At 35.8% G+C, this 17521-nt stretch overlaps 1 protein-coding gene across 3 annotated transcripts in view; it reads left to right on the top strand.

The window, feature by feature from the left end:
* Positions 1 to 17521, top strand: part of SLK (STE20 like kinase) — a 44268-nt gene that overhangs the window by 7215 nt on the left and 19532 nt on the right. For all 3 annotated transcript variants that reach the window (XM_082486787.1, XM_082486786.1, XM_082486788.1), the window contains exons 2-4: positions 12902 to 13066; positions 16093 to 16141; positions 16896 to 17045. In XM_082486787.1, coding sequence (XP_082342913.1) covers positions 12902 to 13066; positions 16093 to 16141; positions 16896 to 17045 — 364 coding nt within the window. The remainder of the gene's footprint in view (positions 1 to 12901; positions 13067 to 16092; positions 16142 to 16895; positions 17046 to 17521) is intronic.

Below are 17521 nucleotides of genomic sequence, written 5' to 3'. Positions count from 1 at the left end.
GGCAGAATCACCTCCTTTGACCTGCTGTCCACACTTCTTTTGATGCAGCCCAGGATACGGTTGGCCTTCTGGGCTGTGATCGCACATTGCTGGCTCGTGTTGAGCTTCTCGTCGATCAGCACCCCCAGGTCCTCTCCTCAGGGCTGCTCTCCAGCCATTCCCCACCAAGCATGTATTTGTGCTTGGGATTGCCCCGACCCAGATGTAAGACCTTGCACTTGGCGTTGTTGAACTGCGTGATGTTGGCTTGGGCCCACCTCTCCAGCCTGTCCAGGTCCCTCTGGATGGCTTAATGAAGATTCTTTAAGCTGTACTAACTTGGTGAAATAATTCTTCATATCGAAGTTAGATGCAGTCTATTTAATTAAATAATTCTGATATAAGAGCTAAAAAACGTGCTGTCAATCTTAATAATTAATCTGTTGGTTATTGTTTCAGAAAAGCTGAAACTGGAGGAAGCCATGACAAATAAAGTGACTTTATTATTTTCAGGAAGAATTATTCTAAAGTTGCATTAATGCAGTAGTTGAAAATGAGTGGGTGAGCAGAGAGTGGAAGGGCAACTGTACAGCCTGCTGAAGGGGCAACCATTACCCTACAACTTAAGTTGTGCCTACATCAAAATTGTTTTACTTAGTATGAAAGCAACGGTGTATCCCCATGCTAAGGCAGAATTGGTTTTGAATTCATCTAGCTTGATAGTGAATTGTCCTTTTACTCTCTACATATCTCACTAAACAGCAGTTTAGATCTGTCTCAGATTTTCTTGTTTAAGGAGAACTTTAAGGAGCTGGGTTTTGTCTCTAGAAATGTTTAGTCATAACCATGATTCAGAAAACAGTTCTGAGGGAAGTTAGTGTAACTTTGTTAATGATACAGTAATAACTCGGCACGAATTTTTGCGCAGGAATTTATTCTTTCTTTATCTTGTAGGTAATGGTTCTCCTGCCAGAGATTTATGCTGTAAAATGAAAGCTTTTTGCTAGCATGTGTCTAGATTTCACATTACAGAAGATGACTTTTCACTTGTATTTCTAAGCAGGAAAAGCGTTAACACTTTGTAATCAGCAGGCAGTAAAACCTTACTGGAGAAGTGTCAATTGAGTGCTTCAGCAAGAATTAGCATGTTGCAGTAAACCCTGGACTCCTTCACAGCCTTTGTCTCCATCAGGCTTGGTTCAGTTCATATTCTGCCTTTTTTTATTTTGTAAAGTTCAGTCATGTTCCTGCCCCACCTTCAGCTTTTCCTGTTTGAATTGAAGAGGCCCAACCTTTTTAGTCTGTCTGCTTTTTATAAGACAACTGCTTGACCCTTTAATGATTTTAATTGTCCTTCTCTCATTCTCTTACTTGCTCAACTTCTGCGGATGACACAAATCTTTCCGTTCACTGTTCAGGCAAACTGTTCTGTTTTTCAGTGCTGGATAGTTGTGGGTAAGAACCATAGGTCTGTGCCACTATGTTTCACTCTGAAAGCTGTGATCATCACTGGGAAATATGGTCAGATGAATTTGAACAGGAATTATCCCCAAAACAAACTTGAATCGTTCCACTAACATGGGTACTCTTAGAGTTAAGCGAAGCTTGTTTTTACCCTTTCACCCTTTCCAACTACTTTTTACTACTAGCAAAGGTGCACTAACCGAGTTTATAAGTAAACTGAAAGAAGGAAGCACTGTCTGCTATTTTTCATCTCTGTGGGGTGGGAAGTCTGAAAGCTTAAAGATCACAGTATAGACAAGAATATTGTTGAGTGTTTCCTATTGATTGACAGGGGTAGCTGGCATACCTGAAAATACCTCATTTGCTTTTGGCTGTAGCAAGAACTTTAAGCTGTCTCTTCGTAGCAAACTTAGATGTTCTGGTCAGCTTAATAACCCTAGAAGATGTATGTTAATTTACTGTGTTACAGTTAACTAAAACAAAAAACCACACACCTCCTCTAGTATTTAAAAGTGAAATATAAAAATAAGCTAGTGTACAGACTTCACTCTCCTATTTGTGATGTCTGTTTCCATGTTTATTGATGCTGTCGTAGCATCTTAGTCTTTAGTGACCCATCATGGGACCTCACCTTTGAGCCAGTGCAATATGAAGAGGATTCTTTTGAATCTCTGAAAAGCACTAAAGCAGTATAGAACTGTGATACTAAGTGAAACAGTCAATAACACTTCTTCTCAAAGTGGTGCATTTCAATAGCTCTAAGTACAGAAGTGACTTTTGAATAATGAGTGGCTGGGTCTTTACCATGACTAATTTTCACAACAGTTTCCAACGATGCAAGTCAATGCAGCCAGCTTTCTGGCACTGTATTCCCACTCCCACCTCCTTCCTTGTGACAGGTCTGGTGCTTGCCAACCCTATGATGATCTGGTTCAAGGAACTAAACCACCCAAAAGCTGATTGTACATGTAATCTTCTTGGCTCCCCAGACCAGCTCACGGGAGGGCCAGACAAGTGACAGTGCTGATGTAAGGGAAAAATGACAGGACAGTGTCAGCATTGGCTTAAATAGCTATAAAAGGGAAGCATTAAGGTGGCATATCAATATTCTGAAGTTGTTAAGGTATGTCAGATGAATGATTTTTGTCAAGACAAAAGAAAGAATAGACTCACTTCTGTTGTATAAATCATCTGCTGTTAGCAACAGTACTGATAAAAAGCAGTTTTGCTAAATGCTGCTGTTGGTATTGTTATCAGCTAGTAGTTCTGTCTCTTTGCATCACTGACATAGATGCTAGAAGAATTTTGTTACATAGACATATCTCTAACTGGAAATTTACTAAAAGCCTGTGTTCCCAGTTTTGTTTCAGATGGTGATTCTTTTCTTTACTTTAGATATGCTACATAACTGCTAGACAAGAATGAAAATTTCATGAGACTTATGTGGCACCAAGTTCGCCTGTATGAGGCAAATCCAGAAACTGAACTGAATTTCAGAGTGAGCAGAGTGTTGTGAAGCAAGAAATGGCTTAGATAATTTTCCAAAAGGAATGGAATTCTGCATTCCCTCTCACTGTAAAAATACACAACAAAAGATAGCCCTCTGCTTCAAAAAGCCTTCAGCCTAATAAAAGAATGAGAAAATAAACATGAGATGAAAGGAAGAGTAGGAGAAAGGGAGAAATCTTGTCAAAGAGAAAGCTGCTTCATCTCTATGATGAAGCTATGCTGGTGCATTCTCATCGCTGTCATGACGTTCTTGGGGACATGGGCAAAATAAAGTTTTCATAATTCCATTAAAAGTAACATTGCCCCACTATTAAGAGATAAGAACAGTACTTCCTCTTGAATGTCTTGTGTGTTTATCTGTTTGCAGTGTTTAACTTTATCTTGATACTCAGCAGTTCTGTTGGAGGAGGAACATTGTTCCTACATTGGATGGAAATCTTTTACTGATAGAAGCTCACAAGTTCATTAGTTGTGAAAGTCTGAGTAAAGCAACTGTTCTCCCTCTGCATATTTGGTCCATCAAGCTCTGCAAAGAGAGTTGAAGTATTTTGATTCATTTATCTGGATTTTTTTTTTAATAATTTTATCAAGTAATGCAGTAATTCCTAGGGCCATTTGTATTTATCACTAGTATATTAGGTAAATTCTGAATGAATTACACTAATCAGTAAAATGGCAAGCAGCAAGTGGAAAAAACATACCAGAATTGGAAAAAAATTATCATCAGCATCAGCAGCATGCTTCTAAATTAAAATGTCTTTTGAAATCGGCTGATAGGGTTGGCATTCATATAGTTTCTCATAGTAGTCAGTTTTCTTAATTGTTTCCTTGTTTAAATTCACCAATTAAAAAAACAAAAACAAAAACAAAAAATCACCAAACAGTTAATCTGAAAGGCAACATCAGAAGCAACACGTTCCACTACTGTGCTGAATATGAATGAAGTTTACTGACAGAACGCAAGATGCTATTTTTGTGGCACTTGAATAGCCAATTTTCAAGGAATACCAAATGTTTATTCAGATGGCTCTTTCTCATCTCCTGAGATGTCATACTTGCAGCACAAAGATAGCGAGGTCATTATAAACCTAACTATCTTGCATGTCAGAAGATTTCACTTTGTTTTAGTGAGATGGTATGTAGCTTTAGGGTCATTACTTAAGACTCACAAGAAAACTACTGGCAAGTCACAGACTGTATAAGCATTAAATAGCCTACACCATCATAGTGAATTTTGTAATTAATAAAGTTCACTGTAGAACTGACTTAAATAATTTGTTGACATTAAAGAGAGTGGAAAGACACTGGCTTAACTATATTGATTATTTTTTTTTGTCACTGCTGTCTGCAGTTGGTTTTTGTTAAATTGTTTTAAAGATATGTACATAAGGAATCAATAACTTCCCTCTAAAATTCTAAATTTCACTTTCTTTTTAAAATACATTCATACCATAAAGAGAATATGTATTGGTTTCTATAACAATTTTACTTAAAAACAGGGAGTATGTTGTACAGCTTTTTTATGAAAGCTGTCAAAAGCTACTCTACTTCCTTTTTTCTTACTTCAGAAATAGGGGAAGTTTCATCTCAACAGACAGCATGCGTGGAGCAACAGAATATATGCTTTAATAGTTTTGCAAGAGCTGTTGTCAGTTTTAATGTGGTTTTGATGTAGTCACGTTTCATTTCCCACTTACAACTGTGTCTTTTTGTAAAATACTGAATCTTAAATTGCTTGTATAGTTTATATTTTTCCCTTAAAGTGTATGAAGTATACTTTATTTATTGTTCATTTTAGCAAGAAAAAAATTAAATGAGGTGATAATGCTTCATCTTGTTTTATTTAATTTTTCCTCTCTGGCTATTTAGCTGTGCTCATTGCAAGTCTTGAATATGGTTCACGTGGCACTATCAAATTATACAGAACCTTTTCCCAAACTGCCCATATTTCTGAGAGAGTAAGATGTATACACTCTAAATGACAGTTAAGTTACATCTGTTCTATCCTATCATCTTCTAAAATAAATACATAAAATAAATTGTCTTAGCACAGGTCCTTAAATGCCCTCATTCTGCTGTATGAAATGTCGAGCTTTTAATAATATTCTTTACTTTTGTGACAGCAAGTTTTTTTAACTTAATGACCGTGCCACATTTCAATTATATGATTATGTAGTTTCCCTAGTAACGTGTCAGAAGGTATTTGTTGAAGGGTTCTTAAAGTCCAAAGAAATTGTCATTTTTCTTTATTTATTATTTTGTTGACTTGTTCATTTCCAGTTTGGAAAGACAGAATTTTCTATGCCCAAGTCAGATGGGCTTTTTTTGTGTTTGGTTGTTGATTTGTTATACACAAATAGCAAACAGCTGTAGCCATCTTACATCTGATCTGGCTAAAGGCTCTGGGCAGAGGAGATCCCAATTTTGTTTTGTAATCTAACTCCAAGAACAGGGTAAGGAGGACCTGTGGGTTGGCCTAGGTGCTTTTTTTTTTTTTTAACTAAAAAAAAAAAAAGTATTCTAGGTTGATATATGTACATCTGTGAATATACACTATGTAGTCTGTAAAGTGCTAGTAAACAAAATGACTTAGTGCTTCATGAAGCCAAAACGCTTTGTGGTATATCTGTTTGCAGAAAGCAACAGAGTTAGCTTTAACTCCAAAAGTCTCTCTGGGAAAAGATGTGAGCAAGAGTGATGCTGGCTCTCTGAGGTCCAGTGATATCAAAAGAAGTCTCATCTCAAGTGAACTAAAGCATTGTTACAGATGATAAATAACTAGAAGCAAGATTAAAACACAGAATCCTCGCAGGTAAAGGAATCACAAGCTTCTTAAGTCCTGTGTTCAAACAAATCATAACATTATTGAGAGCAAATAATAAAATTCTTAACTCTCAACCTGGCAGCATGATAATATTCTGAAAAAAACCAAACGAAAACAAAACAAACCAGCCTGGAGACAGCTTCAGGTTGTCTTAAAACTAATTCTAGTGAACAGCTAGAATTAGCAATTGTTAGATTACAATTATTTCTTGATCTCATGTTTCTTGCACCATTATTAATTTATGTCATCTGGAGTAAAGGTGTATTTATTGCTGGAATAAAGACTTATTTTTAAGCTGTAGTGACTAAAATAATCTTGTAAATTAATAAGCAGTAAGCGTTATGTTTGTTTGGTTATTCTTTTTTCTAATGACACCAGACTGAATAAATAACTGTAGGATATATGTAATCCAAGCTGAAGATATACTGGGTTACTGTCTTTCCTGATAAAGTGTATGTCAGTTTGGGGCTGACATTGTCTGGTGCTGGATAAAATGGAGAAAACCTCTACTGGCAACTGTTAGTGTCCTCTGCAGATGAAAGATACTGGCAAAGCAGCTTAGCACTGCAGGGATAAATCTTAATTTGTCACGCCTCCCCCTTCTCAAGTATAGGAGTTAATTTTAATGCAGAATTGTGTATTTTAGTGGTGCTTTTGCAAGCACTATGTGCAGTTATTATAACTGAATTTAGGAAAAAAACAGTCCTTTGCACTTATACCCCTGACACCACTTAATGCTTTAGTTACAAATGTTTTCCCAATTTTGTCAGCTGGCTTTCCTTGTTCTTTTATGTGAGCTATCACGGAGCAAGAGAAGGGAAAATAAGAATGTGTTATTATAAAACAGCATAGCATATTTTGGAGATTTTCCTTGCCAATGTTTAGCAATCTTTACTTATTTTTATTCTGTTTTTTAAATGGATTTGATTAAATAAGAGTGGTGCTGAAATCTGATATAATCTCCTCTGTTAAGTTTTCTCTAAAGGACTGTGTCAGTTATCTTGCACATACTTGCCAGTTCAGCCCTGGCATTTTTCAAATATGCGTATAAATATTCCTTCTGATTTCAGTGACACAGTGCATGAATCAGGATGGGAACTCTGCTTAGCTAGTATGCAAAACACCACAGAATTAATGAAAATACGTAAAGGGAATTATGAGGTTAAACATGAAAATTATATTCCATACCACTCCCCAAAATAACTTGTGGAATTCTCCAAAACCAACTATGGAGGAAGCAGAAGAACCACAGTAAGTACAAAGTACAAGGATAATGTTAAAAGAGTGAAGTCGTCATGGAAACTGATCCAAAACTAGTGTAGCCACAAAGGCGGCACCAGACCACAGTATCATAAAGATGTACTGCAGTAGTCTGGATTGAACCCTGGGCTCCACTTTGTTGGTAATACTGTTTGCTTGTAGGAATTGGAGATGCTTTTATCTACACTCTTATTTCAGTGTTTTTTTCCCTGGCATTAAACAATTTGTATGTAGAAGAAACTGTATAGTGGTAATTAGGATACACTGTGCAGTCTGGGAAAAATTTTGGCTGATCAGCTGTAGTTTGAGGTTATATCATCTTCTTTCATTATCTTCTGAATAGTATTTGTAACAGTCATTTCAACAAGTTTTAGCTGGTATAACTGAAGTTAGCTGGCCTTTAATTCCTTGGACCAACCTTATGTGCAATTAAACAAAAAATTGAAATTCTCTATAGTTTGTTGGTTTTTTTTTTGTTTGTTTGTTTTTTTATTACTACTACATTTGCAAAGATTGTGCAGTGAAGACTGGTACAAAATAATGTCGCTTTCTTTGAAATGGCTGACTCATCTTAATTTCCAGATAACTGTGGAGGTTGCCATCTACTTCATTGGCTCAACTTGTGATTTATTATAAAAACTGTGGTTTAGTATTGCAGAGGTAGCTATTTGCTCTTGAATTCAAACTGGTACTTTTAATTACAGTTCTCAGCATTCGATGTTAGAATTCATGCTTCCTTTTATCTGATTAAATAGATTTTTTTCTAAAATTCACTAACAAGGAACACCTTTCCATGTTTTGAAAAGAAGTTTGAACACTTGATACTAGTCAATCATGCAGTTTTAGTTTCAAAATTCACAGGACAACGTTCTAGTCTGGTCTAGTAAATTTATGCAAAACAAAGTCCAGTGTAGTTTTTCCATCAGGCCACACAACTTCCTACAGATTTATTTGATCAGGCTGTTAAAATCTGAAATTAAAGCAATTTTTTTCCTTGGTTCATATGTTTAATAAAGCTTGAGATGCACTGCTTTCTGGGACCTCTGAGAAACAGCTCTTGCCTTTGTGTTGTACAAGGGTAGTTTTTCTGTACTGATTACTCGGACGTCATCAGAAAGCACGTATGGAACTAGATCTGGCAAGCGCGGGTTTACAAAAAAGTGTAGCTTTCTACGTGCAAAAACACCTTTTGCTGAATAGGGATGTGCGTATTTTTCACTTTTTTGGCAACCTTGATGATCTATGATTAAACCTTGATGATCTATGATTATGACTATAGTTTTGTTGACAAGAATGAGTCAGAAAGGAAAAGCTTCTTAATTGATTTGGTTTGCTGCCTGCAAAACATGCAGCGTGGTTGTATAACACCTCAAAAGAGATCAGGCATCGGGAAGAAAGGTGATGAACAATTTTCTATCTCGTATCTCAGCTTTGTTTCCAGTTGGCTGAATGGTGTAAATAGTTTTCAGTTGTAAATAGTGCTTAATTTTTAGATGTCTACATGCCACGTCGCAGGAGGGGAGCCGCGCGGTTGGGAAGGAAACATGTGCTGGTGATAGGAAACCGAAACAGCTCCTCACAACCAAGGCTGAAACTTCATATTGGTCATGTAAAGATGAAAGACTATGAGTTATCTCTGAGCTGTAATCCTATTACTCCGGAACGGTGGCTCTGCTCTCCCTGCTGTCCATGGCTGGGAATACGCAGCTTCTTGGCTGAGTGCCCAGACAGTAAACCTGCCTTTTAATATTCTGCTAGCAGTCTCTTCACAAAGCTTCTGGCGCTGGAACTCATATTTGGATATATGATACTGTATAAAAACGCAGGATTGATAGGGAGGAGTCGCTAATTTCACATACTCCCAGATCCTAGTTTTGTGTGAAATGGTTGTTCTTTTTTCTTGTACTGGTACGCTTTCAAATGTATACAACACTTTTGTGCATTAGATGTCATTGCTGTTTGTGAGGGACTTAGGTTCAGAAAGTAATTTCAAGTTCTAATTGACAAGATCGTATTTATTCTATGCAAACCTGTAATCCGTCTTTCTAGAAGTACTTTATCTTAGAATCAGGAGAATAAGAATATTTTTTCTGTGTGTTTTCTGGTAATGAGACTGTGCCATCCATTGCAAGAACCTTGCTGTAGCGTACAATTTGCTATTCCCTTGTGCATACTGTTTCTCTGTAAGTTAATGTTTGCTGCAGTAACCTTGTATAATCCAAATGGAAGATTTGGTGGAGGGATTGCAGTATTTATTTATTGTTGCATATATTAGTTAATAATGTCTGTGTCATATTGCATTAACCAGATCTTGGGGGAATGAGTTATTCCAATTCAGGTTTCAACCATTGGGGATGTATCTTTGTAACAGATCAAATTTTGTTAATGGAAAGAAAAAATCTTTCTCCCCCCTTTCTTCCTTGTCTCCACATAAGGCAGGGTTGAACCATAACCATTGAAGATGCCAGTTTGGATTTCTTAGTGTAGGACTGAAGCTTAGATCACCTGTCATGGGAGCAGGATCAAATGTATTTAAGCAGAGCGTTTGGAATAACTTGAATTGGTAATTGAGAGCTAAAATATAAGAAGAAACTGCTGGGCTACTGATACAGGAGATATTTTGAAAGGGCGGATCCTCTGAGCAGTATGAATGGTTATTTGACTTTAAACGTTCGCGTACCCAAATGCAGAATGAGTATATGCAAATCAAGAGTGTATCTACACAAACATTTTTGCTCCTGCTGTGACCTTTGGAGAATGTTATGTGGTAGAAGAAAGATTTCGGCCAAAGTCTGGAAAAAACAAACATGCCCACACAAAGCTGTAAATGCTTCTTGTTCCTCTTAATCCAGAGGTTTTTTTTCCCCCATACAATACAGTGCTACATAAATCTTATGCATGAACAGTAAAATTCTTTCCTACGCAGTTCAAAAGAACATGTTTTTTTATGTGCTGCTTGCAACAAGTCACATAGATGGGTATTTATTATAGAGTAAATTGTGGGTTGGAGATGAAAAATATCTTATTCAAAAAGTACTTTTAAAATCATGTTTAAACTAGATAAAGATTTTTTTAATTTTCAAGTGTAACTTGATGTATACTTTAAAAGTTTCATCAGTCCTCAGAAATATCCAGTAGAAATATGCTCGTTCTAAAGCTGGGTTGTTTTTTTTTTGAAAACTGGAAAAAAGCCTGGATCTAGACCTACAAAATTTTACTATCTCAAGTCAGAACAAAGGTGAACATTAGTTTTGTTTATGATTGTTAAGATACTCATAAAGATAATCATACTGTCTCTATAATCACGTCTGTTTTTTAATGAGGTGTTTTAATAGAGTTACCACAAGGAGGAAATAAAAGAAACTTATTCAAAGCAGATTTCTAGTTACTTCAAGCAAAAGGGTCTGGGAAAAATCAAAATACAAAGTACTCTGTCAATAGAAGAAAAGCAATATATGCTATAAATGCAGCAAAATCCCTAGCATGTAATCATGCATGATAATTTACCAGTGCGCCTCTATTTCTCTCTCAGGTGAAACTGAATCTGAAAACAGTAACATCTGTTATTGTTCCTTGATGTAGAAGTTTAAAATAGTTTTAATTAAACAAAATATTATTACAGTTTTATAGTTTACATGCAAATTTGTGTAAAAATGAATTTCAGATTTTTTTTTAAGTGTCCTTCTTGTAAGGTACAGTGGAGAGTGTGTGGCCATGCATGTTTCAAAAAAATAAAGTTACAGTTAATATTGGAATTCTTTAGAAAGGTGCTTTAATAACCATTTTTCTACACATGTAAATCTCATTCTCTTGTGGAGTCAGACATCTGTTTCACCTTTCATGTTTAATTTACAGTGTAGCTGTAGAATGGGAAGGTTGGTCTTTCTTGCTACAAAACATGAAACCAAAACAAACGATGTTTTTGTTAAGCAGACCTTTTTTTATTATTATTATTAGAATGTGTGTTGGAAAACTTCTCAGTAGTTTGTTTTCAAATAATGTTGTACAAATCACTTATGTTTGTTGTTAAGAAATGGAGGCCAAATATTGAGGTTGGGAAGATTGGTTGTTTTTTGTTTTGGAAAGAATATTGAGATAAAAATAAACGTTACAGAAAACCTTTACCCTCAACATAAGGTGAATCAGCTAGGACTATCCTCATGAGTGTGCCTTCCTGTTACTGCTGTTTTACTGAATGTTATCATAAACCTTTGTATTTAAATCTTTTATTCTCTTTTGCTCCACTGAGAGAATTATTTATGGCTGTGAGCATAATAATATTTAGACCTTGGAAATCATTCTTAAGAATTCTTACTTGCTGTCTCATATCAGCTTTTGTCTGATATTAGTATAACAAGATTAGGTGACAAAAGTCAGGTTTGGGGATTCTTGCTGTGTCCTGGGTCCATCTCACCTAGGTTTGGGGCCAAGATGCCCCATGCAGCAGCCGCAGCAGCAGAGGGACAGGACAAACCACCTGGTGATGCTTCACATCAGGAGTCAGAATTGCCCCTGCAGGCTCTTGTCTTCTGCCGCTTTGGAGAGAGAAGATGTCCCTACTTCTCGCTTAGTTTCATTTGAATGTCAGAAGCTAGGTGGGGTAAATCTAGACCTTCTCTTCATGGTCTTTACATATAATTGGTGAAGTAGACTTTAGTCCTACAACTTCATTTATTCAGAAGCAAAAGGTAATCACAGGAAATGCCTTGACAAATTACTGTTTTTATGATGGCTTGAGAAAATATACCTTCTTGGTTAAAGTTTACTAAATTACAAGAGAAGCATTAGAAAGTGTGTATCATTTTGTGTGTGCACATATATGTACACACACATATAGGCTGTGTGTTTAATATTTGCTTTATCCCCCACATATTAAGAGAAATAATAATCTCACCTTGCCTAGTTTTGCTGGATTAGTTTCTCAGCAATATTCTGTGAATAAGCATTTACAGCAACTGGTTTCTGAACTTTTTTGCTATTTAACACTCATCCTAATTGTTTGTAATTGTTATGTTATTATTATGTCATGTTTAAAAACCCCAAAGAATATTTAAATGCATAGCAGAAATGCCTTTTTTTTTTTTTTCCTTGGGTGCCCAAGGTCTTGTTTTCCTTTTGCTTTTCGAGTAAAAATCTTGCTTGTTCTCCAGTTGCCCTTATCACTGCAGTGGTTCTAGCTCCCTAGTCTTAAGGTGTGGAGTAATAAAGTAGGGGCTGGCAGCATTTTCAGCGTGGCCTACTTCAATGAGTAGCCATCTGTGGAATTGCTCCGAGACTTCTCACGCAAAGAGAGTAAAATGCCCAGACAACTTAATGATGGCTTGGCAGCTTTTTTTAGCGTGGGAGCTTGAATACAGCCTCTGGCTGGAGAAGAGCATAACCTACTGATACCTGGGAGAGGATCTGCTTTTCTCCGTGGCTTTGCAAACAGCTGTGCTGCCGCAACGCGGGGAGTGTCAGAAGGGCAAGAACGTGCAGTCAGAGAGGCTGGAGGCTACTTCATACTCCTGGCCAAGGGTTCATAGGTAGTTTTTTGAGGAGCAGCACAGAACTTCATCTTAGGAGTACAAAATAGTAACGACCCTAAGCTATTGACTGCATGATGGTTTAAAGAATGTGATGAGAATTAAGTATTTTTATATTTGTCTTTCACTGTTTCTTGACCTCCATAAAAGTTATTAAACCTACATTCTGCTAGAACGTATCTAGCCTTTACTATGCAGGGATTCTCTTTTTGTAGAGAGAAGGAAAGTAGTACAGAAATGTCAAGACAGGGGGGTTTGTTGTTTTGTTGGTTTTTTTTTTGCTGGTGACAGTTGTCTGGTGGTGAAATTCACATATATATGTTTGCTGTGACTTTTATAGGCTCAGAACAAAGAAACGAAAGTACTGGCTGCTGCAAAAGTGATTGATACTAAATCAGAAGAAGAACTTGAAGATTACATGGTTGAGATTGATATTTTAGCATCCTGTGATCATCCTAATATTGTTAAGCTCCTAGATGCTTTCTACTATGAAAACAATCTGTGGGTAGGTATTTTTTCTTCTTTAAATGCTTTTACTTGTTTCAAAAAGTTATTGCAATTACTTTTTTTTCTTGGCTTTTTGAAAAGATCGTATGTCAATCACATTTCTTCTGGGTTGTCACTATTGTAATAACTATTCGGTTTCAAAAGTAATTTGTAAATTGTGAGTGTGACTTTTAGGAAATTGTCACTGTAAAATTGAGCTACACTGAGTCATTTGGTCAGGAGTATGAATCTAAAATTTGGAAATTAGCACTAAGAACTCTCTCCATACACCAAAATGAATTGCTAATTTGTAACAGCAGGACTCAGACTTTAATTACATTAGCACAATTTAGAGTGAGATTCAGAATCCAAAGCTGAAAAATAAATCATGTGCTGAAAAGGTCAGCCTGTTACATATGTATTTTAGATACAAGTGAATTCACTGATACTTCCAGGAAAGACAGTTTAGCAGGACTTTTACCATAATTAATTTACTTAAAATCTAGATATTTGTACATAGATGTATAGTGGGCATAAATAGGACTGTATGTCACTTTTCTGCTATATACTTTGCACTGAATAGCTTTAGCTATTAAAATGCAATTTTTTCTTTTATGTGATCCAATGCAATATTTATAAGAGCTTTTGGAATTGTATGAAGAATACATGTTTTTTTAAAAAGTGTTTATAATTTAAAAAGGTGCCTAAAATAAGTAAAAGAAAATTTCCTTGGATTCTTACAAATATGCTTTATCCTTTAAGCACGAAAACAATGGAAGTGGAATAACATGTTTCCTCATGTAGATTCATTTTTGTAAGTTTTCTGAAAACGTTGTGTGATCTGAATGCAGAGTGAAATGATATTGTATAAAACAGCAGAATAGGGAAAGAATTTCCATGCATAAAGGTCAGCATGAAGGCAAGTATGCATAAAGGCAGAATATGAAACTGAGTTGATAGGTTTCAATAGCAGAATAAAGACAGAAGAGGAGTAAATAGTTTGAAAAGAAAATTGTAGCTCTGTAGTTACAGTGAAATGCAGAGGCATGAAAGCGGCAAAGGGAAGGCCATAATGATGTGGTAAGTAAACAGAATTTAGTGGAGGAAAAAAAGAAAAGAATGATAGTTGGACATAAAATATGTTTTTGCTTTCCGGTTTTAGAAACGCAATTTCTCTACCAAAGAGACCTTTGTCAGATTGGCAGATCAAACAGCAAATTTTAGAGAAAGAAGTTCTTTATTTACAATTTCCCATGCTTAACTTACTTGGCAGTAGGTATCCAGAAGCATGTAAATGGAATAATGGTTTAAAGGATTTATGAAGAGTTGCATTATTTAATACATTTGTTAGTACTATTGTTGTGAGGATGAATTATAATAGTCATTTGAAGTAATATGTAACATAAATATTTGTTATGGTTTGAGAGACCCGTAACAGTTTATCGTTGCTTAGACAATCATTCTATCACCCGGTGACCCCTCCCCACCTGGGAAGGGGAATCGGGGGGAAAAAACAAGGAAACCTGAGAGTTGAAATATAAACAGATTTAATATAATAAGATTAGATAATTAACATCAATATTGATTCTTTAGTGCTATTAATCCCAATACCAATACAGAATATGCAAAGATTATACTCAGGCAGTTCTATCCATAGGAAGCTGTGCACTCCCAGCAGTGACAGCAAGTGTTGGACACTGCGAGCGCTGCAGCTTCGGGAGGAAGGGAAGGGCTCAGGGGTCTGGCACCGGGGCAAGAAGTTCTTGGGCTGGCAACCATCAAGGGAGAGAGAAGACTTCGCAGCAAACTTCCTAATTTATATTGAATGTGACTTTCATGGTATAAAATAATCCTGTTGGGCAGCTTGGGTCAAGTGCCCGGGTCTTGCTCCTCCTCATCCCTGCACCTGGCAAGGTCGAAAACACTGGAACCTTGAAACCCACACACCATAGCTGGCTATAAAGTAAATATTTTCACAAATTCGGACACTAGAGTCTTCTAAAAGTGCAGTCTTCCCAAATATTAGAAGAGAAATTAGTCCTGTGCCACTCAAGCCAGGACAGTGGTCTATATGTAAGTGTTACGGTGTAAGGTATAATTTGAGGTTTTGTCTTTTATGGACAATTATACTCTGATTTTAAAAGTACTCTAAAGGAAAAAAATTAAGATATTATTTCCCAGAATATTGATGGTTAGGATTCTGACAAGAAATACTTGTTAGCTGTCAGACTAAAAATTATACTTTAATGGTTAAAGTTCAAATTAAAGAAGAAAACCACATAAGGAAGGGTGGGTGTCAGTCTTGGATGACCTTTTGTCTTTCTTGCCCTCCTCATTCCCTTTGTCTACCCTCTTTCTCCTTTGTGTATGTTCTTTCTGTCCTACATGTCAGCATAGTTTGTGCCCCAAAATAGTTGCAGTTTATTTTTGTTTCAAATGGAAACTGAGAACTGGAGATGGAGTTGTTCTAGTATTACTAGGTTCTGGGATAAAAGCCTTGATGTGTTGTAAGCATCAATGAAAATGGAAGAAAATGAATGTGAACGTCTGAATTTACTAATTTTCTGTAACTTTTAAGAGTATTTTTCCATATTTTCATCTCGTCTGAAACAATAGAGGAGATAACATCTGATGCTGGAAAATCATGTAGCTCTTGGATTTTTCAGTCAGAGAGATTATACTATAGAAGTACAGTTTAATAATTGAGAAATGAGTTTGCAGGGATTATGTAAATCACATTACAATGAGTCAGATTCAAGCTGACCGTTTTATTATGTTGTATAAGTTTTATTATGCAATTTTATCTTTGGATTAAAACTCTTGTCTGAGGATCTCCAAGCATTTTTCAAATAATTTGCTTGAGCATCATGGCCTTACTTTTAGCTGGGTAACAGTACCAATATTTTGCAGAAGTTAGTGAAATAATTTCTCAAGGCCAAGTAGTCTGAAACTCCGGTCTCCCAATAAAGCTCCCTTAATCAATGCTTCAGTTCAGTGGAACTATTTAATTTGTAATTTGTGTATTCTTTTTTTTTTTATATCTAGATCCTGATCGAATTTTGTGCAGGTGGAGCAGTAGATGCAGTAATGTTGGGTAAATAAATCGTTTCAAATAATAAACTTAACATCTTAAAATTATAATATATGTATTTTAAGACTTATTTCACAAGCATGTTGTTTTGAAATGCAAATATTTATGTAATTGGTGTGTTATATGTGTTGAATGTTGGGGTTTTTAATTTAGCATTTTCACCTATATCTACGGACATTATGACCTCTTAAATTAGATTAATTTTCTCTCATATTTGAAGTGTTTGTTTACTTGTCAAAACACATTTTCTGTCTTGATCCTTTAAGTGAATGTGATGAGTTGTTCTCACATGCTTGTGGAGCTCTCTGTTGTTATAACATAATCCATATGAGCTGTTGTCAGGATCCCATTCTTCCCCTTCCATCTTCCAAATTACTTGTGATAATTTTTTATCAACCTTAAAGTTAGATTTTTCTGTGGTTATTCCTTAAGTTAGGTGAATGCTAATACCACTAAGTAAAGGATCTAGTCTTTAACATCTTGGTGCAGCACACAAAAGAACCAATCTCTGTATAGCTTTTTCACAGTTCAGATAGGGAGGCATACATAGTTCAAAATGAGAAGGGTTTTGGGTACAAGGTATGAAACTTTTACTGAAAGGAGCAAATTTTTTAAGATAGAAGTTTTTCTGACATATGATGTTCAGAATCTGTCAGATTAATTAATTTTCACATATACTTCTATACTGATTGCAGTGAACACATAACAAAATAAAATGCAAAAATGTTGTGTTTATTTCTGTCTCTTTCTCTTGTAGAGCTTGAAAGGCCATTAACAGAGCCGCAGATCAAAGTGGTGTGCAGGCAGACACTGGAAGCATTGAACTACTTGCATGAAAATAAGATCATCCACAGAGATCTAAAAGCTGGCAATATTCTTTTCACATTAGATGGAGACATTAAACTAGGTAAGCACGTTGCATATAAAAGTCTTTCCCAGAACTTTGCGTGGTTTTATAATTGTGTTTTCCTTTGTCTGTAATTTGGCGGAGTTCAGTATTTATTGATTTAAATGCTAATCTAACAATGAGAGTTTTGTTGGTTACAAGTGATTTGCTACTATGAAGAAATTAAATAAATAAATAAATAAAAAAGCTTGAGTAAACGTCCTAACTGTGCTTGGCACGTATTTCAGACTTCAAAATCAGCCGCAGTAGGATTCATATTTTACAAATGTGTGAATGGCAAATAAATTTCCTTCATTGCATTTCTTTTTTTTATAGGAATTTGAGTTTTATTATTTCAGTATCTGTAGTCCCTCAAGATTTCAGATTTTGCATTTGAACAAATAGCTCTCTTAATCCTTTTTTTCTTTTTGCCACGGAACAAAATTAGTCTTCTGAAGTGCTGAGCCCATCAAGTAATTTTGTACAGAGTAAAGATG

Source organism: Vanellus vanellus (genome assembly GCF_965231255.1).
Source record: "Vanellus vanellus genome assembly, chromosome: 7".
In the NCBI taxonomy this organism is placed as follows: domain Eukaryota; kingdom Metazoa; phylum Chordata; class Aves; order Charadriiformes; family Charadriidae; genus Vanellus; species Vanellus vanellus.
This window is presented reverse-complemented; position numbering and strand designations above follow the sequence as displayed.